The sequence below is a fragment of the Hipposideros armiger genome, unplaced genomic scaffold (genome assembly GCF_001890085.2).
Source record: "Hipposideros armiger isolate ML-2016 unplaced genomic scaffold, ASM189008v1 scaffold_4, whole genome shotgun sequence".
NCBI classification, from domain to species: Eukaryota; Metazoa; Chordata; class Mammalia; order Chiroptera; family Hipposideridae; genus Hipposideros; species Hipposideros armiger.
In genome coordinates this window covers 1404174-1429734 of record NW_017731354.1, presented here as the reverse complement: position 1 = coordinate 1429734, position 25561 = coordinate 1404174, and the positions used below count along the sequence as shown (strand labels likewise).

At 53.5% G+C, this 25561-nt stretch overlaps 1 protein-coding gene across 1 annotated transcript in view; it reads left to right on the top strand.

Moving 5' to 3' along the window:
* The window catches only part of ZNF536 (zinc finger protein 536), a 416602-nt gene extending 391444 nt beyond the window's left edge, over window positions 1–25158 (top strand). Inside the window, exon 8 of the mRNA XM_019642730.1 lies at window positions 22327–25158. Coding sequence (XP_019498275.1) covers window positions 22327–22571 — 245 coding nt within the window. The 3' untranslated portion in view covers window positions 22572–25158. The remainder of the gene's footprint in view (window positions 1–22326) is intronic.
* Window positions 25159–25561: the final 403 nt, after the last annotated feature.

Genomic DNA, 25561 nt, shown 5'->3' with positions numbered 1-25561 from the left:
AGACCCATGGAGTGGGCAGCGGGGTCACTGCCGTTTTCTCCGGGAGGAAAAGTGACCTAGGTGCTGAGGATGAAAGTGAATGACAGGCCGTTGTGACCCAGCGTGAGCGCTACGTGGCGGAGGGAGCATCAGGGAGGCTTCCTGGAGGAGGGAGCACTGCGCCCGCAAGGTGGGCGCGGCCCCAGCAGAAAACACAGCAGGAGCGCGCGCTTGGCAGGAAATCCTTCCTCCTGTCTGGGACCTCCTTTTTCTGGGTCACTAGCTTGGGAGCTCCCTGGGGCCCAAGGGACCTTCCTCCCAGTGCCTCTGGCAGCCCCCCTACACTCCCCTCCCCCTGGCCCAGAAGATCCTATGGCCTTGAGTCCTTTCTGGTCTTTCTCGCTATTGTCATAATTTGGATTCCAGGAAGCCAGCCTGCAGCCTGCTTCACGAGGCAGGAGACTGGTGCAAGCCAGCCTCGTTTGACGGGCCCTAATTACTGGGGAGCAGAAGGGGCTCGGGCCCTCGCAGTCCATTTCCACGCTCTGGTCTCTGGGCAGCCCCTCCCGCCCGGCAGCCCCGCCCGTGAGAGAATGGCACCGCCGGAATCCGAGACGGTGTCAGCCCAGCCAACATGGGCTGCAGCAGACGCTAATTGTGTCCCCAAGGAGGTTTTTCTGAAGTTGGGGTCACTCTGCTGTGTCTTTCCTAAGTGATCTGTACATAATCGACAGTGCAAAAGGGGAGGAAAAGGCAAGGCTGTCTCATAAGGCAGGACGGGGTGCGGAAAAGGGGCCTTCGCCACGCGGACGGCGGGTAGGGCAGGGCTGGGTGCCGCCTCCCCAAGCCCCCAAGCCGCTGGTCTCATCTTCTGCCCTAACCCCAGCTCTGGAGCCCTGGCCCTTGGGGTCAGTCACATAGCTTGTCCCCAGGGACCCCCAGCGTGAACTCCTTGTGTGCTGAGGACGTGGGCACGGGTGTGGTTACCCCAAGGTCAGAGCGACAGCTAAGAGGACTAGGAGACGTACCATTGGAATTGGTCCCCCTCCTGAAATACACATTCGCACTGGTGCGTGTGCACACGGAGTGCAGTATAGAATTCACACGGAGACGCACAACCAGCCGCATCTCGGTTCTTGGTAAACGACCAGCTCTGAGACGAAGCTGGCAGCGGATTCAGTTCAGACATGACACCCATTTCTTTGGAAAGATGCCTTCCCCACCCCCACCCCCAGGGGCAAATGTGCCAGTTGGGCGTAATGTTAAGTAACGTTGGCGGGGGCCCCTGGGGTGCCGCTCGATGCTGCTTCTGGAGTCTGCAGAAATGGTGCCGTTTCTTCCTTGCCCCCCCTCGGCCCCCCCTCAGACCCAGAGAGGAAGCGTGGCATGGGGGGTGGGGGGCTGCCCTCTCCCCGTCGCCGCCCCCACCCAGGCAGCACCTCCAGCCCCTGAGACGCCCTCTCCCCGGGAGTTGAAAGAATCACCTGCCTCTTTTTGGCACCAACACCCTCCTTCAGGCCATGAGAAACTGGCGACCTTCACGCTGGTCTCCATGACAACAAGATGGTATATGTTTAATTAGTTCAGGCTTATTTTAGGACCAATTTTCTTTTATTTTAGGGCAGTGCGAGCTATGATAACTGCAGGCATGTTTATGAGGCGCGCGAGGCTTAGCTGAAGTGTGCCAACAACCCTAGTCAAGCAGATGGTGACCCCTGATTCAACTTGCCCTCTCATTCAATTATTCAGCTGTATTTAATTTTACTCCGGGTGACTCACATGCCGTGCCACCCTCTGTCCTGTAGGTGGCGCGAGAGACCACCGTTAGGCTGCAGCCCGGTGGAAAGCGGGTCGGGGGCTGTGGCTGGGAGGGTAACGAATGTCAGCGTTGGAACAAGGGTTTCCGCCTAATGTCAAATGATGTGAAAAGGTGGAAAAGAATTGGCTCAAACTGGGTGTGATTTGGCCACAAGCTCTAAGCAGAAATGACAACTGAGTCTTTTCTAACAAGAAATTTGAAAGAACTCGCAGGCTTAATATCCTCCGAAATAATTTGTTTGGAGTTCAAGGGTTACCCCAGTGTTGGAGCCGTTTTTATAATGGTGGGAATTCTTTGTTTTCTTTCTGAAAACCTCTACTGCCAGCCCACCTAGTCTGGGCCCAGGAGGGGAGGCTGAGCGGAATTCTGCGCTTTTTCTTGGTGTTTTCCACCCACTGTCACTACTGAGCACCGACACCGCAGACCGGGTCCTCGTAAATGGGCTGAAATGGCTCATTTCAGAGACACGCCTTTTCTAATGAGGGAACCGAGGAAGCGTGTGGTCACAGTGCATGCCGTCCGCAGGCTGGACTGTGAGAGCTGTGGGCTGACACGGCCCACTCAGGTGTCGCCCACCCACCTCACCCATGCCCTGCGTCCTTGACCCCGAGGGGCTGCAGCCCGACGTCCGACTGGCACTCCCTGGGTGAGGACCTGGCTGGGTTCATCAGAGCCGCCCCCGCACCTAGGCTCTGCCTCCTCATTAAGACCACGCGGCGCAGGACACACGCACTTTCGCCTAAGAGTGTCTCACTGTGGAATCCTCCTGGAACAGAGCCCATCTTCCTGTCCTGCGTTTGATCAGACCACAAACCACAAATAAAAGAAGCGCGTGTGAACCCAGACCAAGTGGCAACCACATGTGCGTGACGGTGCTCCCACAGACGGTAGCTGGGATTTCATACTCTGAGTGGAGGTTTCGGGACATGGGTTCATTCCACCTGAAAACGCTCAGTTGTCATTTCCGCTTAGGGCAGAATTGTGGGGACAGACAGGGTAAGGCCACATGCAGGGGCGGTGTTCCTGCCACTTCAGTTCTGAAGGCTGGGCTCTGGCTTGCTGTTGGCTTCATGTTATCCGGCAACGGCTTGGTCTGCACGGAAGGGGCTGCATGTCAACTGGGAAGTGTTTCGTTCAGGCGCAGGGAGGGCGTGGGCTTTGCAGGTGCTTTAGGGGCTGATTGGTGCGCTGGGCGGTGTGGCAGTAGCCAGGACCTGACCCCGGTGACCGGCACAGCGGCCTCACCAGGCAGAGCCTCCAAGGGTAGACACACTTGTACCCGATTTATCCTGCCGCGCTCAGACTTAGCCCCTGGGGCCATTTATGGTTTTGGTGCAACTTCCAGGGGTTGAGTGTGGGGGTCTCAATTCCAAAGACTCAGCCACACAAATCGATTCGATTTAACAGCTTTGCCCTCTGGTCAGCCCAGCCGATTGGACTCAACACCCCCTTTCTTCCCAGAACCTGCGTATTCTTGGTACCATTAGGTAACATTGTGGGGGCGCTTCCCACAGTCTCAGAAAGAACTGAGTAAACACCAAAAGGGTATGAGCACTGCCCGTGTGATCCTGCGTGACGGGGTCCCACTCTGGGGGTCGGCCTGCATGTCTGTCCCAGGGATGAAATGACAGCAACGTGGATGCTTTGGGACGAGCCGGAAGCGCCGTCACCTGCCCTCACTGCAGCCCCCGCTGAGCTGCTGGAGATGCCAGCTTGGCAGGACGGCCAGGGCACCTGGGGGCTCTTACGATGAGGGAGTGTTTTCGTTTGTGTGTGCCGGGTGTGTGCACACACTCGCATCCACAACAATCCCTGCTGCTCTGTGGGGAAACCAGACTCTAGGATCCCCGTATGGTTTGGCTCCTTGCAAACCCACACTGGCAGCAGCACGGAGCGGGAATGGAGGGGACCCGGTGTGGTGGCCGGCGGACGAGGAACATTCGGGAGTGGAGTTATGCTTGGGGAAATAAATACTGAGAAAATCACATCTTCCCTGGACCTCTGGCTTCAGTCCGGGGTCTGTACACATTACATAACCTGTCACTAGAGTATTGTACATTAAAGAAGTGGCCCTGTGCAAATGCAGCACGAGGATGGGGACACACGACTCTGTGACCGACTGAGGCCCTGTCGCCCCCGCCACCTGTCCCGCAGCACGGCCACTCTGCTCTTTCCCAAGTTACTCTGCTGCCCAGAAGATGGTTTGTTTTTCTTTGTTTGTAAGACATGCCACACAAGTGTTTGCGAGTGTCTCACAAAGGAGTAATGGGGCCGGTAGGGCAATGTGGGCGTTCAGCCCCCCACCTGTGGTGGTGCCCCCGAGGCGAGGGCAAGGCTGGTGACCCCCGCATGTGCGGAGGGGCCGGCACCAGCTCCCTGTCCCCACCAGTCAGCGTCCGCCTTCCACCCTGCCGGCTCCTGGCCCTCACACAGCACTCATGGCGGACTTCCGTGAAGACCATCCCGGGGAGTGTCTGGCCAGCCCACTGGGCAGCAGCGAGCCTCTGCCGCCTCCCAGGAGCCCCCCCCCCACCCCCTTTTTGGAAAGGGCCACCTCTTTTATTCCTGAAGGTGGCAGTGAAAGAAAAAAAAATGACTCCCTTTGAAGATTTAGGCATTTTATTACAAAACAGATGGAGTGGCGAGCGTCCTGTTGTCCCTGTATGCCCAGGAGCGCCGACGATGGGAAGCCCAGCCCCACAGAGCGATGTGCACTGGGGGCGTTTAACCCCGGGCCTCCCAGGCAGCATGGCACCGTCACTCCGGCCAGCACTCAGTGACCACGGCTCGGCCAGCCTCCTCTGCTCCCTCTGAGTCTCCACCAAGATAATTGAGGGCCGTGGTGCTGGGGCAGGAACACGGCTCCCGCGGGCTGTCAGGTATCTGCACGCGTCTCCGTGTCATCCGTCAGCATTGAGCCCCTCTGTCATGTCTCCTCAGCCTTCAGCCTCACGCGCTCTCATCCTGTTCATTATCTCGGCTCGGACCAGCCCCCACCCCACACGCCCCCATCCAGTAAATGCATCTTTGTGCAACTCTCAGTCTCCGATTATGAATCGATGATCGTGTGCTGTAAGAGAGATAGATGGCTTTTAGTTCCATCTTGTCTCCCCTAATTGTAAAATATTAGTTACATTACACTGTGTCTTTTGATTAATGGAACTTATTTGGACTGGCCTATCCGAACCCTCCCCCTTCTAAAGTCCTCCACTGACTTTTGAGAATTGAGTGATTTCACTTAAAGCAGACAAATAGGCCCTTCAGCGGGGAGATAGTGAGGCTGTGAGGCTGCGGGCAGGCCCGGCGCCCGGCCGGGCTGTGTATTCGGAATCCAGGCTTCACCGGCCAGGCGGCCAGGCAAGGGCTGGGCCAGCGGGAGCAGCACGGTGGGGCTGGCCCCGTGAGCTCACCCCCTGTTCGGCAAATGCAGCCCATGTTGCTGACTTGCAAAACAGGGTATGAAACAAAAATGAATTAAAATTAAATAAATTGCAGATTGCCACATCCCCACGCCCAGCCAGTCAGAGCCGAACTCCGGCAAATTGAGCCCTTGCTACGCGGGGCTCCCCTCCGCGGCCAGGACAGGCCCCACATCCCTGGCTGGCATGGGCAGACGTCATCCTTTCCCGTGGAATTTATCTGATTGGCATGACTTGCGAAAATGTGTCTGTCGGCGAAGTCCTTGCCACAGAGAGGGGAGTCCTACGTGCCTTATTAGAAATAACCAGTGTAGATCCAAGGGCACGTCCGCTTCCCACCTATCAGCTCAGTTAGCAAGGTCTGTTTCCTTGCATGTGCCCAGTGTCCAAATGTCAGGGAAGCCGGAGGACTGACTTCATAAGCAAACCCTCCGAAAAAGGCAGCACGGATCAGGGATTCCCGGATGCATCTGAGGGGGGCACGCGCAGGCCCAGGCTGCCCGAGACGCACGCTGCTGTTTACATCTATTTTGTAGGATGTGCTTAGTATTTTATTCTGACCTTTGCATTTTTATTTTTACTTTTATTTGCATGATGCTTGCAGACCCTGACTACGCTGTGTTTTCTGGGGACCTGCTGTTTCATTTAGTGTGCTAGAGGCAAGAGACTGACTTTATTATGGGTGTAGGAAGCCGGTAATGTTTTACTTTATTTTTTTTAAGAGCATAACAATGTGTTTATGGCTGCCAGGAAAAGCGAAAGCAGGAAAGCAACCACGCCTGAGTGTAAAATTCGTTCAGATGCCCAGAAACATGGAGACCAAGGCTTGGAGGATGAGGCTGCCACAGGAGCCCGCCGCCTGCCCCCTGCCTTGTCTGCCCTGGGCGCGGGCAGGTGTCCACAGAGGCAGCGCTCGCCTTGGTGCGGCGGGGTCCGGGGCGCAGGTCCCCACCTGCTCCCTCTGTCACCCCAGCCTAGAGTTTCCGTTTTATTTGTTTTGCTCCCAGGTGGGTTTCGAGTCCTTGCTTTGGGGACAGTGTGTGCTTGAGAACTCTTTGTTCTGCGCATCAAGGGACTTTTCTAAATGTCAGCTGAGTTTGGACTGTTGTGTCTAATAACCCTCCTTAGGGCTTCACGGGCACCTCCCAGTCGCCAGCAGCGGCCTCGCTCGGTATACGCATCCATCACATTTGGGAGGATTTTATGGAATGTTCCCGCTGTAACATGTGGATGCATATCGACAACTGTTGGCCCTTTTACATAGTCCACGATACACTTACCTGTTATGGATCTATAACACCAAACATGTAGTAAAAAGCTATATCAAAAGGCAGTTACGCCGCGTGCATAACACGCTCTTGCTCGGTCGCTTTAATTTACTTACTACAGCTCCTGAAACCCCTGCTTCGTGCTGATGGGCTTCAATATTTCATTTAAGTAAATGGGTGCCTGAGAGGGGAGATAGTGCATCTCAGGCCATGGCAGCTCGGGCTCCTGTCTGGGGGCCCTGCTGCCCTACCTTGCGCTCTCCGGGCTGGAGATGTGTCCTCCCGTGGGTGTAGGGACAGCAGGCAGGCAGAACCTTTGGGGACCTGGCCTCTGCCGAGCAGTAGCAGCCAACGTTTATGGTCACAGCAGCCGGCAACTGGCCGCACCCCACGCCAGCTCTGTGCCAGACTCTGTGTGCTTCCTGCAGTTTAGGCTTCGTCTTTCTCTCACCATCCTGTCTTCTTGAGATGACACGTACAAAGAGCTGAAATGCGGACAAGGTCTGTGTGTGAGGGGCCGGTGACACGACAGACAAAGTTACCCCACTCACACAAGAACATATTCTCTTGGGGGACCCTCGTCGCTATCTTGTCCGTTTTGGAAGTCATTTGGAAGAGGAGGGAGCCTGGACGCTCTGTCACTTGGGTTGGTGTGGTGATTGTTGTGACAATGTGGTTGTCAGATAGGAAAGAAACGTGAGGCGATTACCTGGAACAGGAGGTGGCCAGGGCCTTGGAAGGGCCCGGTCATCAGGCAGCCTGTGACTTCCTGAGAAGGCGTCCCCAGGTGTCACGTGGGATAGTATGTGTGGAAGCTCTCAGCCAGTCACAGAGCGTGACTCACGTGTAAGCGGAGAGAACGACAGCGACGGTGAAAAGAGAAAAGTGTGCTCATAGGTGCGTCCCCCAAGGCTGCAGGGAGCAGTTAGGTTTTGTCACTAGCCAGGAGAAAGTGGGAGTCCCAGCGTGGCTGTCGTTTGGCCTATGTATTAAAAAAATAAAATAAACATCTGGTTATTTGAATGCAAGTGAGTCTCTCCTCCCACGACCCCCCTCCCCGTCTCAGGAAGCCCTGTGTGTAAATACAGCCCTGATTGGTATCAGGTTATGGGGTCTGGGCAAGGAGCTCATAGTGAGAGCACGGGGCGCATGTGTGGGGACCTCTCCAGAAGGCCCACAGAAGGGGTTCCCACCATCCCCCTTCTGTGTGCACGGCTTTGCCAGGCACGGGCTGGGGACAAGTAACGGTGAGACCAGGCCCTGTGTTGGAGGTGTGTCCCTGAGCAGGGCCCAGTGCAGCCGGGGCCGTGTGCCGGGACGGGAGACTGGATGGCCGGCGCGGCAGGGGCTCTGGGAGGACCCACCGGCAATGGTAACGGGAGCCGGATGATGGAGCTCGCGGTGGATTTGGTAACACAGCCTCACTGAGCTCCCACTCAGCTCCTGTCTCCCTGTGTGCCACCGTGCGTCTGAGACTCAGGAAAGAAATGCTTCAATTTGCAAAGTAAATGTTTGTTTGGTTGCTGAGTAATAATCATGCAAAATATTCCATTGGCTTTGTTGGCACTGAATGGGGGCCTCTCTACCCTCGTCCTTAAAGCGGGATCACGGGGTCCTTTGGTGGGTGAAAGGAGGGGTCTGGAGCCCAGCTGGCTTCCAACTGTAGCCGCCCTGCCTCCTGCTTCACCTGGGCACGTCCCCCCTGTCTGCAGACCTCGGCTGTCACGGGGCTGTCAGGACTCACCAAGATGCCCACACGTGATCTGTAGTCCAGGCTCAAAACCAGGGGCCAGGAGTATCTGAGAAAAAAAATGCACCCACTGCAAACAAAACGGTAGCTTTTTTTTCTTTTGGCGACGCTTGGTCTTTCTTTTCCTTCCATTTTAGATGGAATTCTATAGCGTGAGTAAAGATTCTGGCTAATTACTATGAGCCGCTCATGGCCTGGGGGTCAGTGAGGCTGCTCTGTCAGTCTGAACTAGGAGAGGCAGGAGGGCCTGTTTCCTAAGAGGCAGAGGTGCTGGGGCTCGGGCTGGGGAGGGCAGACCCTGCTGCGTTGTCTAAACGTCTCCTCCCAAAGCCAGCCAACCAGCTGAGCGGTCCCCCGCACAGGCACAGACAATCAGGATGTTTCTGTATTGAGAGTGTGGTCTGCTCAGGGGACCACCGCCCCTCCCTGGCGGCCCACTTCCACAGACACATGGGACAGGACGGGAGACAGACTTTGCATCGGGCCAGTTGTCCCAAAGGTCTGGGGGTGGGGGCGAGCCCGCCCCTGCCGGATGCCAGGCACGTGTAACAGGAAGGTCCCCATAATAAAAGCCTACTTGTCACTGAAACATTCCTCAACTGTTAGCAATCAATTTGGGGGTGGGGGCGAGGGGGTGGGAAATACCAATGGACATCAAAGGGGGTCTCTCTCCAGACTCTGCTCTGTTCCAAGGCTCCGTAATTTGGGGAGGTTGTGCGCTAAATAATTTGTGAGCCTCCAAACACGAAGGTTATTGTTTGCGGACAGATGGCGCCCCGCGTTTTATCGCTCTTCCTTCTGTGGGTCCTCATATGTGGGACTGATGTGCATTCTCAAGTCTTTGTCTCCTTGCTAAAATCTCTAATCTAAAACAGGCAATCAAGCACGGAGGCAGGGCTTCAGAGGCGTAATCAGAGTTTTAAAAGCGAAGGGAGGGGGAAGCCAGCAGCCCAGTGCGGTGATGAGGCAGATGCGTTTGCAGAAAATGGGCGGGCGAGGTTGCTAGGGGATTAAAGTGGACACACAGCGGGACCCGGGAGGCAGAGGGACAGGGCGGGCAGGGCTCCTGGCATCACCGCTCTGGCCGGTGGGGCTGAGCCCCACCTTCCCTGGAGAGAAGGTCTTTGTCTCGGCAGGCGGCCGTCGCGGGGTCTGGGAGGCCCCATCCTGGAGCTGCGGCCGCCCCTAAGAGTTAAATCATGTTGATATACAGGAAGGAAATGAAATAGACGAACTCGCTCCTCTTTTCTTCCTACGGGTTTTTCTTTTTTATTCTGAAGATAGAATTACTGTTTGTAAGCATCTGAAAGTCATTAGAGGCCCTGCAGTCTGTCAGGTGCCGACGCAAGAAACTGCTGAAACCAAACGGGTGCCTGCACCGAGGGCTGGAAATTTGTCATGTGCTGATGAGCAGTTATAATAATATATGAGCAAATCACAAGCATTCTGCAAATTAATCACATTTTTTCCCCTTCTCCCTTGTCTCTGGGAGAGTGGCTTTGCAGGCAGACGTAGGTGAGGCAGCTCTCCTCACAGATGGTCGCGCTGGCATCAGATGGAATTTATATAACAGTAATTCTGATTTCCTGCCAAAGTAGCAGCGAACACACCAGGGAGATGGTAGAAGGCGAGTCATGTGGTTTTGCTGAGGTTGTTGTGGGAAGTTTAAGGGGGGAAATCTCAAATTTTCCTCTGTGCCTTTACTGTTTTTGCCTGAAGGGCCAGAAACGGAACGCCATTCTGCCATGGGCGAAATCCGTCACATCTTTTCTTGTGACTTGTGCTGAAAGAGTGCTTCGCAGCTGTCGGAGCTGCTGGCGGTGACAGAGCCCCAGGACTCCTGCTCCTGGCCGGCTCCCGACAAGATTTAAAGGGGAGAGGGCTCAGAGGGTGGCAGCCTACAAGCGGGGGACAGCAGGCCCGGCCCCCCTCCCGCCTGCCCCTGGCTCTGGGGACCTGCAAGGGCTTTCTAAGTGTCCTGTTAAATGGAGACTCTAACCACCCTCTCTTCACGTTCACACAGGCTCCATCTATAATTCCTTGGGATTGATTCAGGTGGTTGAAAGCCATGGCGCTGATGATTAAAGTGCTATCTCCGTTTAGCAGCTCGCAGACCTGGGAGCGTGTCGGTGTCGGGGTGTGTGTGTGGTGCGGGTGTGCCAGCGTCAGCCTGCACCTGGGTGCCAGTCCGGCCCCCTCACCCCGACCCGCCCACAGGCCCTCGCGTCTTGTGGGGGATGAGCAGGTCCAGGGGTGACCCTGAGCGAACAAGCGGTTCCCCCACAAGGCGCCTCCCCTCAGAGGGGACGTGATACCAAGATGGCGTGTGCTCCGCGTTTCACACAGTCCGGCCGCCGTGGGTTTTTCCCAGTGTACAGCCTGCCCGTTTGTTTTGGTTTATGTGACTCCAGGGGAATAAGTGGATTAGACGGAAACTTGAGCATGCTTCACTGCAGCTGGGTGCCGACATCTGTCATTCCTCAGCCGACTTCGGGACCGTGCCAGCGAGAGAAGGCACAGTCTGACACCTTTGATATCAGAGTCTTTTATGGGGGGGGGGAGAGAAGAAAGGGGTGGCGGTGTCTTTGTGACTTCCTCAGAAAAGCCACCTCTCTGCTTTATTTCATTGTATTTTTGGCATGTGACAACATTAGTGGCACTCGGCGAGAGCCGAACATTGAAAAGTTTATGCTCCCACCTGCCCCTTTTACTTTGTAATTTCCTGCTGTTCACGGTACCACTTTGCTGAATTGGGTGCCATGGAAAGTAGCCATTTAAAAATACATCCGGTGGGTATGGCCGTGTGTGATTCTGTTATGGAAAGGGAGGTGTATGTTTCTCTCACACATAAACTCACATGAATACATATAACAGCACGGAAGACTGGGGGATAGGATTTGATCCTACTATGTTGCGTTCGGTGACGTGTCCTGCAAACCCTTATGAGACCCCCACAGACCACAAGAGCCCCGCAAGAAAAGTGCTAATGTTTTTATGAAAGGTGGGTGTGGGCGATGGACTTCCACGGGTGACCTGGAATACCAGCCTCAGGGGGCTGGGTGTCTAGCCACTTGGTGGCGATTTGTATTGGTGGCTTTCCCAAGTCTGCGCGGCACGCCCTCGGCACCTGCCAAGTGACAGTATTGGCCCCTTTCCCAAATTTAAATTATACAATAAAACAGAAACTACAATTAAGGGCTGATGTGTTCGTTTTAAGTGACACAAAGGAAAACAGGAAAGGGCTGAAGCGGCAGAGACCACCCACTTGTTTATTCCACTGGGTGTGTGCAGGAACGCAACTGCCTGGGAGCAGAAAACCACAGAAGACCTCCCCTCCCCCGCGCCCCAGAGTAGGCGAGGCTGGTGGTCACATGCCCACGGGGAACACAGAGAGGAGACGCAGGTGGCACGGGCGTGAGGTGGTCCAGGGCACATGGGACCCAGCTCCGATGTGGCCGCCTCTGGGAAGATCTCGCCAGACCTTCCGACTTTTCAAGATAAACTGTTTTCACATGAAATCTCTGTTTTGAAACATTGATAATACCTTGATTCTTTTATTTAATCGCGTTGGGGACAAAAAAATAAATATGTGTGTGCCTGCAGCTTATGACCTCTGGGAGGGTGAAGCCTGTCTGCCCGGAGTCCCCCACTCGGCCACCGGGGTGGGGCTGTCTCAGTGCCACACAGGAAGTGGCACCGGGTGATCCAGGGTGGGGGTGTAGGGAGGCGTGGTTCATGGAGCTGTGACCTGGAGACCGAGCTCCCCTGCAGGCCACAGAGGAAAATGCAAAGCCACCCAGTGACCCACCATGGACCCGAAAATGACCGAGCCCATGTGTGCCGTTCATGAACACGGAGCATGGGGGTGAAATTTAAAAGGTGGGGTGGCAGCTGGGACTGGAATTTCCGAGGGTCTCCAGCAGCCCAGAGCACTTGGATCTTCCTGGTGCGGAGGAGAACAGGGCAGGGTGGCTGCCAGGTCTGGAGAGCAGCTGAGGCCTGGGCAGCGTGCAGGGGTGCAGGTCACCTGTTAGGGGATGTGGCCTGCACCCAGGAAGGATGCCAAGCAGGATGGGGGGATGCAAGGTGGGGCTACGTCCTCACAAGCCCAGAAGCTGGGTTCAAGGTCGGGGCTGCCCCCACCAGGGAAGGTGAGAACATGGGGCTTGGCAGAGGGGCCGTCTCCCCAGTCAGGGCCCCGAGCCCTACCTGAGCGGGTGCTCAGGCAACACAAGCCCCGTCCCCCTGGTGCAGAGCCCCAGGAGTTTCCAGCCTCCTGTGGGAAGCAGGAGGCCCGCCAAGCCTGCATCACAGCAAGCCATCAGGGAGCAGTGCCCCCACAGACCCCGTGACGTGCTGCAGGGAGCTGCCACTGGGTCCTGAGGAAGGTTTCCGGAGGTGCTGGGGCTTTGGCAGGTCTGACTGGGAGGCGGTCTGGGGGCTGGGGTGGAGACGGCAGTGAGCACGAGGTGAGAAGGGCTTGCCAGTTGGAAAGCCAGGCTAAGGGGACAAGAAGCCCGGCTAGGGGACAGGGAGTCACGGGCAGGCTGGAGAGGGGGGGTGGGCACAGCACAGCCGGGCTTCGGGAGCTGGGCGGATCGGGGTGCCTGCTGCCTTCTGTCCTTCTGGCGTCCTCCTGCCACAAGAGTCCCCACTGCTCTTCTGGGGTGGGGGGAAGCTATAGACCCAGTGGGCCTGCTGATGCCCAGAGTGGGGTCCACGTGGGGTGGACCACGTCTGCTAAGCGCGTGGTGTCCCTGTCACAGTCTGGTTGCCATGGGAACTTTGGGTGACCCTGAGAGGGTACAAGATGGGTGGTAAAAGTGTGATTGGGGGCACTGAGCTGGCTGGTTTCAGAACTGTGTCTCCCCATGTTTGCCATCTGTGGAGTACCACCTCAATATTTCACATACTATTTTGTTAAAAACTTAAAAAAACAATAGCTTTACTTTAGCAATGCCACCTAACTTTGACTCATTAGTTTTTTCTAAGGCTCTTACTGTAAAAAGTGGTCTGCTGGGTTCCATCTGAAGTCACCTCCAGCTGTCCAGGTCCCCCACCCCCATATTGGGAAGGAGGAGAGAGGTTTTTTTGGGGGGTGAGGTTTGCTGTGTGACACTGGGTGAGCTGCTGGCCACTCTGTCCCCTGCTCCCCTCTGTGGCCTCTCCCAGCAGTTCTTTCAGGATTAAATGGACTCACCCAGAGGCAAGCACTGGGAACTGTTAGAGTGTTATCACCTTACACGTCTAAAAATCCTCAAACAAGGAAAATGTGTTTGTTGACCCTTTGCAGGTTATTTCATGATAAGCATACATGCTTTCATAAAATCTCAGGAAAGATTTCAGGTCCCAGGTCCCAGGTCCATAGTGGCCTGTGAGTGCCGGCTGGCTGCCTGACCCTCAGGCAGGCTGGTGGCTGCTGAGTGCACAGGTTTCAGGCCAGGTCTGCGTGCTTTGCGCCAGAGCATGGGAAGGAAGTTACTGAGGAGGGGGCCACCACGAGGCCCGAGGTCTTGGGCTGCAGGGGGAGGCAGGCGGGGCTGAGCTGGGAGGACCTGGGAGACGCCTGCACTCCCACCAGGCGCTCCACTAGACACCCCTCCCTGCAGACACTTGCCGCAGTCCAGCCCCAGCTTCTGAGCGTTCATGCAAACTGAACTTGAACCTGAAGCCTCAGGGAGTCAGCAGGACACAGTGGCTTGAGCCCTGGCTGCAGGCTGCAAGACAGCTACTGCAAAACTGGGCGCTGCCTTTCTCTGGACAAATGGGGAGGCTCTCCGGCCTCGGTGCCCTCAGCCAACAAGTGGGGCTCCAGGCAGTTGCCATCAGTATCGTTGGCGAAATCAAAATGCACATGGATTATATCGTTCAAGGTTCCCACACAGCAGGCACTTCCTGCAGGCAGCCCTTCAATACTTACAGCCACATGTCCCAAGCCTTTACTCCATCCTATGCAGTGCTCTCCGGGCCTGCCCTCACCTCATCCTCACAGTAGCCCTTTCAGTGAGCTTTTATCATCACACCCATTTTACAGATGCAAAAACTGAGACTTGGGAGGTTCAATCACTGGCCCACAGCACACAACCCATAAGCAGCAGGTGAGGTTTGAACCCAGCTCCCGACTGGAGAGCCCGCACGCTTCACCCCTGTGCCTGAGTGACACCGGAGTCTTGTCCTACTGGGGCTGTGCTGTGACATGTGCCCAGCCCCCTCCTCCAGGAGAAGCCTAAGTGTCACTGCTTGGCTGCATGACACGGGGGCCACACGCTTAGCTGCAGCCATCTCCTTACCTGGGGTATTATTATGTTGTCACTGTCCACTGAAAATCAACCAAATTTAACTTCAAACAACTTTTGAAATAATGTTTTATTTTCATATAGATTTAGACCCACAAAAAGGTTTTGTAGGTAGTACAGAGCGTCCCCATATATCTCACACCCATTTTCCCTATTATTAACATCTTACATTAGTAGGGTAATTTGTCACAATTAATGACCCAGTATCAATACATTATTATTAAGTAAAGTCCATATTTTACCCAGATTTCCTTAGTTTTTACCTAATGTGCTTTGTCTGTTCCAGGATCCCATCCAGGAGACCCCATTACATGTCGCTGTCATGTCTCATAAGGCTCCTCTTGGCTGTGACAGTTTCTCGGCCTTTCCTTGTTTTTGATGACTTTGGTGGTTTTGAGGAAACTTTGTAGAATGTCCTCAGTTGGAATTCCTCACGGTCAGACTTGGGGTGTGGGCTTTGAGGAAGAAGGCCGCAGAGGTAAGGTGCCCTCTCGTCACCTCAAGTCAGGGTGCGTGCTGTCACCCTGACCTGGGTCACCTGGCTGAGGTAGCGTTTGTCGGGGGGGTTCCCCTTTCCCACTGGGGTCCTGTGAAGGTGTGTCCATGCAGCGCGCAGACAGGCGTGGGAGTTACTGCACCCCCAGGGGCGTGTCCACACAGATGGTCGGGGAGCAGGGGACATTTGTCTACCTTCTCCATGTCCTTATCGATTCAGTCCTCTAGTTACGGCAGTGTGACAGCTGTTTATTTCTTACAACTGGTTGTAATCCAACAGGAATGCCATTTCGGTGTTGCTGGAGTTGTTCCGGCTCTGGCCACTGGGGGCGCTCTCTGGGCTCTGTGTGTGCGGCTGTGACACCCGCCCCGCCTCCCCACAGAAGTGTGTTTTTTTGAGCAATTCCTTCCTTTCTGGCACAAGGTGCTCCAGGACCATCTTGTGTGTTTCCCGCTCCAGCCCTGGAGCCAGCCATTTCTCCAAGGAGCCCTGGTTCCTCTTCTGGAGAACATTAGAGATCACGTCTGGGTGCTGAGTGCGGGCTGACACTGGGTGTCATGGGTTCTCGGCCCGCGCTGCGCGTACCAGCCCCTGCATATGCTCGTATCTGGGCTCCACATTATAAGCTAAACATGGTTTCTGGCTGATGGCTCCAATCCATTACCACACGGATCAAAATTCACTTTCAAAATAGTAAAATAATTTTGGTAGTGTTTTAAATTAAACCCCAAATCATAGGAAATTTAAAACCTAAAATTATTTATACTAAGGATATTCCAAAGTGTTTTAGCATCTTTGATTAGATGGATGAATTTTTTTTTGAAAACTGAAAACATAAATTACATACCTGATTAGAACCATTTTTGACTATTTAGAATTAGATAAATTAAAATAGTTTATACACACACACACACACACACACACACACGTATGTGTGCCACTGAGAAAATGGCTCCTTCTGTCAGTGCAGTGCACCTTTGTGTATATTTTTACCTATCCCATCGTCCCTTCTGGGCCTGTTGAACCTGGGAGAGGATGACCTGGTCCTGGGCAGGGACCTGACCAGTGTGCAGACGCTCAGAGGGAGGGGCAGGTGGGGCCACGTGGGCCAGCGCCCGCCTGAGTCCGCTAGCACCACCCCGCGGATTCCACCGTGCAGGCCGGGCCCACGTCTTGGGGGCCCAGTTGCTAACATAACCAACTGGTCCACAGGTGGAGCCATTTTCTTACCTACCTCCTTGCATTTTGCCAGGGTCCGAGTTTCAGGAACACAAAGGGCTCCGTCGGGGGGCAAGGGAGGGGAGCTGTCATCAGGAGCCCTCGGGGCGCCTCTCAAATCTCAGAGCCCTGCGCATGCGGGCTGCCTCTGGGGACTCCTCTTCACTTCATCACCCGGTCCCTTCTAGAAAAGGGCGCCTAACACATGGCTACAGCTTAAAAATGTGCCCCAGCCCTGTGCTCCGAGAGCGCACGCATAAGGGGGCCGGGCTCGGGCGGGGCTGGTCCGTCTCCCCGACCCACGTGCTGCCTCTTTCCACTTGTTTCAGGGGACCACGAGCGGCCCCAGTGTGCCTGCCGACCCGAAAGGCTTGCCTGGTCTGAGGGATGGCCTGGCGGTGTGAGGACGGAGGCGTTTGTTTGCCTGTCACTGGGTCTGCTTTGGGCAGGGACCCCTGTCTACGTGGACGAGCGTGGTTGTCTTCTGGCCCCTTTCCCTTGTGTTGACCACAGATCATGAATCAGATTCTGGGGGGTTGTTTCCCCCACGGTAGGCCGCCCTTTCCAGCGTCAGATCTGGGCCCGTCACCATGCATGGGCCCAGCCTCTGGGAAGACCACAGCTGGTCTCCTCTGAAGAACCACCTTCCTCTCCCAGCGACTCTTTCTGGGCACCGCCTCTGAGCCATCTTTCCGCCGGAAGCTGCAGCCTTGCTTGAAGCAGTGGGGCGTCCTCCCCCAGTGAGCAACGGGGCCGTTCCTCCTCCCGCAGGTGCCTCCATGGGCTGTGACCCCAGGCAGTAGCCTCGGACGTGCGGCCAGTCAGTCATTCAGCATGTCCTGGGTGGGCACTGGGCCTGGCAGGCACCCGCAGGATGCTTACAGAGCTGGGCCATTCCTGGGGCTGTCTGCTCGGGACGGCGCAGGCAGCAGGCACCGGTGTGTACTCACGGGTACGTCTCAGAAGGTGTGCGGCGGGAGCTTGGGCAGGGCGCGTCCATGCCTGTGGCTGCGTGTTAGCTGCGTGCTGAATGAATGCCAGGGTTTGATGGGCATCGGGAGGCCACAGTTGCACCTGTGTCCATAAGGGGTGTGGCATGTGACACACACACACACACGCACATGCACACGCATGATAGGACACGCCCCTCCAGGGTGTCCGGGGACTTCCTTCTGGAGCAGCCTTGGGTCCTGACCAAAGATGCCCCTTTGCAGCGACTCCACTAACCAGCGGTATGTGAGGGTGACAGGAGGGAGCAGGGGGATGGGTGTCCCTTTCGAGACAACCCCAAGGTCAAGCTCCTGATCAGAGACCCAGCAGCTGTGTGTAGCTGACTTTGGACCATGGCTTGATGTTCCTGGGCCCGGGATTCGTGCCCGGAACATGGACGGCATCTCCCACCACTGCTGGTCATGAGGACGACTGAGGCAGTGCCTGCAGATGTGCTCTGGGCAGTGGTGTCACCCCGTTTTCCCAGCACCCCAGGACCAAACACCAGCACTTGGTGACCTCGCCCTCTGCCTGCTCTTGTCTGCTGCCCATGGCTGAGGAGAAAACAGCAGTTTGGAAAGTCTGGAGGCCCTGCAGATGCAGCTGCCCACGAGTGTGGAGCTGTAATTAATGGATGGCCCCCCAAGGGCAGGCATTTTCCTCTCCCCTTTAGGTCCGGGGAAAGAGCAGATATTTCCATCGTAGCAAGTAAGAAAAATACCTCGTTTCCCCACTTTTGTGATAAACAATGTACGACTTGCTTTCTCCTCGCTCCTCTTGACCCGCACACTGTATACATATTTATATATTATTCATAGTGGATTAAAAATGAATGTGCTCTTTACCACGGCTCTACGGCACAGTGACAATACAAATTAACGTACGATGTACTTACTTTTCGCGTGGCAGTGATGGGAAATGTTGATGGCCTCAGACCGAGAGGCAGGGGGAGGGCAGCGCGGTGGGGCGGGTGGTGGGGCGCCCCCCAGCCGCACTCTCGGGGCTCAGGGCCCTGGCTGCACAGGGATGGGGCCCAGGGGGTCCTGTGAGCCTGGCCCTGCCTGCATCCCCCATGGGCTTCACCTTCACCCCAGGGACCTGCTCCCCTGGACCCATCAGGGCTCCTCACAGGCACCTTCACGCAGGCTGGACCTGTCGTTTCTTCAAAGAACTTCCTCCTACATCAGTCTCATGGGGACATTTCGGAAGGTGTGTGCGTGTGTGTGTGCGCATGTGTACATGTATTCATGCATGTATGTGTTTGTGTGTGCATGTGTACATGTGTGCATGTTCACGTCTCTCTGTGTGTGTGTACATGTTTGTGTGTGTGCATCCTATAAAAACACATTGTAATCATGGCTCTGGTAAGGATTTTGGAGAATCGGCACCTGAGTACTTTCTATCCATTGGAAATCTGTTCTGAAGTGAAGCCATTCAGGTTTGCTGCACCTCCACCTCTCATCTATATGATGGGGTGGTGCCTGCCCTTAAGAAAACGGCAGTAAGCTCAAATGTGAGGATAGCCAGAAACGCACGTGAAAATCTGTGGGTGTGGCCTTCGGGTCTGAAGCAGCTACCATTTGGATCAAAGACTCCTTACAAAGTGTGTGTCAAGGTCACCATCCTCACGGCTATGGTGTCGTAGAGACTTCCTTGGCACCTGAGCGCACGCCTGTACGTATTGACAAACAGACTCCGTCTCACCGAGGCCCACATGAAGACCAAGTCGGCACTGGTGTTTTGGCCCCTCAAGTATCCAATATGCTGGGAGTACTGTGCATCTCTGATCCCACCATGAAACAGTGGCTCAGATGTAACCATTGGGCGAGGCTATGATTAATATTTTAGAATCAGTTGGTAGGGGAAAATGTACTAAGTGCTTTTATGCCAAGTTGGCTGATTCAAAAAGGCTTTTATTGTGACTACAGGTGATATTTGAGGTTTTCCATTTGGTTTGCCGAGATGCATGTGGCCTGGCTCCCATGGGGTACAGTGTGCAGAGAGGTGACTTCCAAAGGTTACACCATAGGATTTATACAAAAGTGTATTATTCAGGAACAGTAACAGAAAATATAATAAACAGCTTTCATAAATGGGCAAAAAAAGCACAGAGGAACCAATATGAACCCTGGTGACTGCAGTGCATTTATTAAACACGACCTCTTTGGGTCCTTGCACCAGAGTTTTGGTCCTGTTATTCATTCATTCATTCATTCATTCATTCATTCATTTGTTCAGTCATAATTATTTGACGTTCTCAATGTCAGACCTTGGTGCTCTCCTTCAGTCACTTTCTGCCACATAATAAATAAATTTATGAGTTAGCCCAGCTTTATCTGAGCCATGGCAATCGGGGACGTGCCCACTCCTAGCCTGTGAGCTGTCACAGAGCTGCCCTCGGTGGGAACCCAGAAATACAGTCCATTTCTGAGAAGCTTGGGGCAAAAGTTTAAAAATGTCTCCCAGGCTTCCTGGTGTGTTAGCCCTTCTCCCAGGTTCTTTGGATGGGCTTCAAGTGGTTCATTTGCCTCCAGTGATGGGTTTAGGACCCCTTTCTCCTGCTCAGGAGCTGCCCGTTCAGAGTTCCTCGGATCCTCTCTCACGGGGCCCTGGGCTTAGCTGAGTGTCCACGGGAATGGCAGCTTCCTGATTGGGTGGCTGAGTCAGGATCTGCTTGAAACACACTGATGCCAGCTTGGCTCTGACGTAGATTCACCGTTCCGGTAGGAGAATGGGCATGGCTTTCCCTACCCCGTTGCCAACGACCGTCACCCCAATTCTCCCCTTCTCCAATGTGGCGAAGGATAGGGCCCCTGACATTCTTTGCAAAAGCCATAAATCCACTTTAGAAACACGAGCCTCAGTTCTCCTTCCACCAACCGAGGGCCTCCCCTGCCACCTGTGGGAGAGCCGGCCACGCTCTGCAGATGGCACTGGGTCGCGGGAAGGCGGGGTGGGGTGGCGCTGCTCAGTGCTTCTCTCGCCTGTCCGTCGGGCTGAGGGCTTCCTGCTCATTTGTCACGCTCTCCTTGTCACAGCAGCAAGTGGGCTTCTCCGGGGTTTCATTTGTCCTTAACCCCAAAGTCTATAGATGTGCAAATCGGCTTTTGCAAGTGGGCAACGCTGGTCCAATTCAGCCTGTGTCACGGGCAACAGTAGACACAAAAGGAGTGGAAACTGTATCCGGAAGTGTATGGTTCCTTCTAACAGGCAAGGTGAAGCAGTAAGGTAGTAATTCAACTCTATGAATAGTTCGTGCCTGCCTGCTCTGTGCCACGGTGGTCTTGGCCCCAGTGGTACCACGATGGCTGTGCTTCCCGCCTCAGGAACTCACAGGCAGCCGGAGGGACCAGTCCATACACAGCAGCCCACAAAGCAGGGGGTTTGAAAATGAGGGGGGTTGGCCAGAGGTTAGCAGAGCAAGGGGGTGAAGACCCTGTGAGACGCAGCCTGTGCAGAGACCACCTACTGGTTTGGTTTGGTGTGAGCGGGGGGCTCTCCAGAGAAGGCTGGACTGGTGGTCAGGACTGAGCTCCAGAGGCCCTGATTAGTCTTGGGGGTACGGCCATCGGAGATCTGCGGCAGGGAAATCAGAGGCGGAGGTCCTTCTTCAGGAGCGCGCTCAGGTACCCTATGGGGACAGACGTGGGGACGGCGGGGACATGAAGCTCTCCTGCAGGCCGCCACGCTCACGATCTAGGCAGAGGTGGCACACACTGGACCAGGTTCTCAAGAAGGGCTTGGGGAGAGAAAGAGGCGACAGGTAGAATGGATTTGTCCTGGAGACCCGGTGGCTAGGAGGGACGGGGGACAGGCTAGCCCACCGAGAGAGAAGCCAGCCCCTGGCACGTGTGCCATTCAGTGGAAAGGTGAGCTTCGGCGGTACGCTTGCTGGGCCTCCAGTTTCTTGGGGACCAGACTGTTCGGCAAAGTAGGTACAAGGGACGTCCGCTATTCCTGCTCTAGAAAAAGGGCTGCGTATGCTGTTTGGATGTTTTCTGGGGTGGATGGCTGGGCCCATTTATTTTCTTGTTTATTTCTCTGAGAGAGTGAAACCAGCCCTGGGCCTTGACACCTCTGGGTGCCAGGTGGGCCAGCACTCATGAGCTTCCAGGAATGGCGTGTCAGCAGCTTCCCAGCATGGCAGGACGCAACGGTCCCATTATAACTTCCCAGCCAGACGCCCTAGTGGCTCCTCCGATGGCAGAGAAATCAAACGCGGAGGAAAGCCCATGTCTGCTTTGATCAGAGCCCTGCTAGAGAAGTTCGATGTCAAGTGTCCCCTTCAAAATCTAACTTGTTTAAAGTGACCGGCCTGCCTGATACCCTCTGTCACCGGCTCCCACAGATGCCCCCAGCTTAGCAGTCCAGCTTGCCGATGAGTGAGGCTGGGGTGACACCGCTCTGTGGCTCTTCCATGCTGCGTTTGCTTATCAGTGCAGAGGTCCTGGGGGGATGAAACACCGGCTGGCTGTGCTGAGACCCAGGTCAGCATCCCACCTGGAGGGACTTGGGTTTTCCTCATGTCCAGCAGCAGCAAGTCCCGTCCAGGGCTCAGGTCGCCTGCTGTCTGCTTGTGTACCGTCTATGAGCTGAGAATGTTTTTTACTTTTTTAAAAGATTGGAAACAAAACCAAAGGGAGAATAATATTTATTACACATGAAAATTATGTGAAATTCAAATTTCAGTATCCATAAATAATTTTTTTTAATTTCAGCGATAAAAAGTTGGAAATGCGTTTCTCCTCTTGTCACATAAGTACCTACACGTTGTCTCGCTTTTGCCTCTTGGTCTGCAAAGCCCCATCTAACTTTCTATTAAAGCATCCCAGGTGTTGGGAGCCATCTCTTCTGTCACCCAGAAAGTCTGAATTAAAAACCCTGGCTGGGATAAAAATAGCTATAATAACCAAGTTATTATTGTTGAGTAACTTAAGAGTTATCCAGCTAACTTACTGTTTGCGCAGATAGATGTGTGTCCTTCACAAAGCGCGCGGTCCTGGCACCGTGAACGACGCCACGGCCCTTCGGGCGCTGGGGGCCGCCGAGGGGTAAGCTGCAGCGCTGACCGGCCACTCTTTCTGCCCACAGGTCACCGGCCTTTCCAGTGTCGTTACTGCCCCTACAGTGCCTCCCAGAAGGGGAACCTGAAGACCCACGTGCTCTGCGTCCATCGCATGCCTTTTGACAACAGCCAGTATCCTGACCGCCGGTTCAAGCGCTCCCGAGTCGACTCGGAGGCTTCGGGGAGCTTCGAAGACGCCCCGGCCGTGAAGGCGGGGGGCTGCACGGAGCCCGCGGAGGAGGGCGGCAAGGCCCCCGAGGACCGCCCCTGAGCCAGCCGCCCGCACCCCGTCTTCTTTTACACGGTCGTAGGGTAATGCGTCTGGTAGAAGAGTTCGCTCACGCATCCCGAGGGGGAAAATCATGTACAACCCCCCACTAGTGTATAGAACAGTTAAAAGATTTAAAAAGATATCTATATATATATATTGCAAAAGATCCCCAGCCCTTGACAATGGCTGCTAAACTGTTACCTGGCAACAAGAACTTGCAAACAATGCAGGTGTGGGGGCAGAAGGCTCCAGACGTGCCCGGTGTCCTCCCAGCCCCGCTCTGGGGAGCTGGGGGCCCTTCCAGCTCCAGCGTGGTCTTTGTCCAAAACTCATGCTCTTAACTGAAAAACGATACCATCTCAGTGCTTTAGTGCTGCCTAAGATGGAGGGGCTGCATTTTCTCGTTGAGAACACCTCTGTCATCTGACACCAGCTGCTGTCATTTGCCTAGCACCCTAATGACACGTGCAGGGAGGCAGCCGCGGTGCCAGTCAGGCTGGAGCGGCCACTGCAGAGAAAATCAATTCACGTGGTGTGGTGACTGCACTCTCGGAGAAATCTTAGACGGCCCGCAGCCCGCGCCGGGCTGCCCCACGCTGCAAACGATTGCCATCTTAAACGTGCATTTTTAAAATCCACAGCCAAACGAATCAATGGTCAGGGAGTGTCTGCAGACAAATGTCCACTGCAGGCTTGATGAGTAATCCCTTTTTTTTAGATCCAATTGCAGTATTGGGGGAAACACTTTTTTCTTGTCTTTTTTTTTTTTTTTTAATTTCTGGATTAAAAAAAAGAAGGTGGGTAATAAAAAAAAATTAGGGGAACGTTCTATAAAATGTTGTTTAGAAAAACTAGCCAACCCTATCCACAGAAGGTGCTGGTGAGAAATGGCAATGTATGTAATAATAGAAAGATTGTTCTTTATTATGATTTTTAAAATTTTACTTGAATGAAGGCTGCTCTGGTCCTTGTTATTAGATTTTTTTTTTCTTTTTCATGTGTTAGTTTTTGTAAGTGTCACAGACATGAAGCAAGATTCTCTTCTCCGGCAAGTTCTTATGAAACAGCTCGTATTAACATAGGAATGCAGCAGCCTTCTCTCTGTGGCTACAGGAGAAAAGTGTTGGAGTTAAAATGTCTGTTTTTGTAAAACAAATGTGTTCTATATTTTTGTAGATTTTAGATTTTCTACTGATTGGATACTCCAAATTTATCAAGTTCTGCTCCACCCAGAGGGAGATTTTGAGGGCCGATAACGAAACACTTAACTCACGTTTTTTTGTTTTTTGTTTAACAAATGGTTGAAGGAGACAAGTAGTTAAGGGCTTGTCCTTGCATTTTGTAGAATGGCAAAAAGGTTCAGCCTCTTAACCTGCTTTCTCTGAGTGACACGAAACCGGTGCTGTTGCTTGTGATGGTTGAGAAGAGAAGAAGTAATAACTTCTAAAACCAAGTCATTCAGACTTTAAAAAAAAGTCGATATTTCCTTGCAGGCTGGGCGCACAGAATGAAACCCCAGGGCCTTAAAAACTTCAGCTCTACAGCAGTTTACAAAAGTACTAAACTGCAATCAATGTAAATAAAATGCTTCGCTATCCTGAGACCAGAAGGAATCTCAGGCTAATAAGAAATCCAGTTTGCATATGCTGTCGAGAGGGTGTCACCCACCCCAGGTTGCAGTGTAAACGAGGTCGCCCTGCAACCTGGGCCCATCTGGCATACAGCAAGCTGCTTTCTTGTTTTTCTAGAATAGTTCTCACTGCCTTACTTAAATCGAGTTGATAAACTTAATGCAACTGTTTCTATGATCCTAGAGAAAGGACTGAAATGTTATCGCGAACTTTCTGACTGTAGTAAGCTTTAGGATTTTAACTGCACTACTGTGTTTGGTGACTGTGCCGGTCGCTTGCTTTCTGTGTGTTTGCCCCGCCTTTGGTATCTTAGCAAAGAAAAATATATATTAAAAAAAAAGAAGATAAAAAAAGTAAAAAGGAAAAAAAAAAAAAAAACGCGAGCCACATTCCATTCCCGGCATTTTGGGAGCTCCTTCGGTATTCTTTCGTGTCTTCTGAGCATCGTCAGATGCGACAGGCAATAATTCTGTTTGTGACACTGGGAACAGCCCGTCTTCTTTGTGGCGTGTGTGTTGACTCCATTTTGTCCAGTGCTGCCGCCCCTTTCCCCCCGACAGGCCTTCCTTCCAGAACATTTGTAACTTGTAATACAAACAAGTGACAGCCACAGTGATGCAGTGTCAGTTTCTGAATGTCATCAGGTTCTCCTATCTAAACATGTCAAGTTTCCCCTGTAACTTCTGTAGTCTGTGATGCTGGTCAGGATACTGTCTACATTCCTACACAAAGGAAAATCTATCTTGGAGGAAATCCGAGATCAATAGAGTAGAGGATTTTGTTGCTATGCTTGTAACAAGTAGAAAACTTTGTATTTAAAGTTTATTCTTGGTCATTATTTATTATTATAATACATCAGTTGACAGAACTTTATTCTGGTATAGAAAGTATTAAAAGTTGTTTTTTCAGCAATGACTGTTTTCTTTCTGCTGTTAGAATAAAATGTCTTTGAAGCAGTCCAGTTCTATCCAGTGTTTCATGCAATAAAACCTCTACCTCTGGAAAAAAAGCAAACATCTTTTCCTATTCACTTATGTTTACTAGGAGGAGGAAAACATATTTTTTAATCTTTGTCAGACTTTGGTAAGACTTGGTCAAATCCCATTTAGAAAAGAAAAAAGGCCCCGCAGTGTTCTGGGCGGAGGGTCCCCACCACCTTGAGGAGTTTAAGCTGAATGGCTCTCTGTAGTGTAAGCAGTGTGCGTGTGTGTGCATGTGTGTGTGTGCGTGTGCATGTATGTGCATGTGTGCGTGTGTGCGTGGATGTGTGTGCATGTGTGCATGTGTGCATCTGTGTGTATGCATACACATGTGCATGTGTGAACTGTTTCTGCAAAGGCTCACGGACATCAGTTTCAG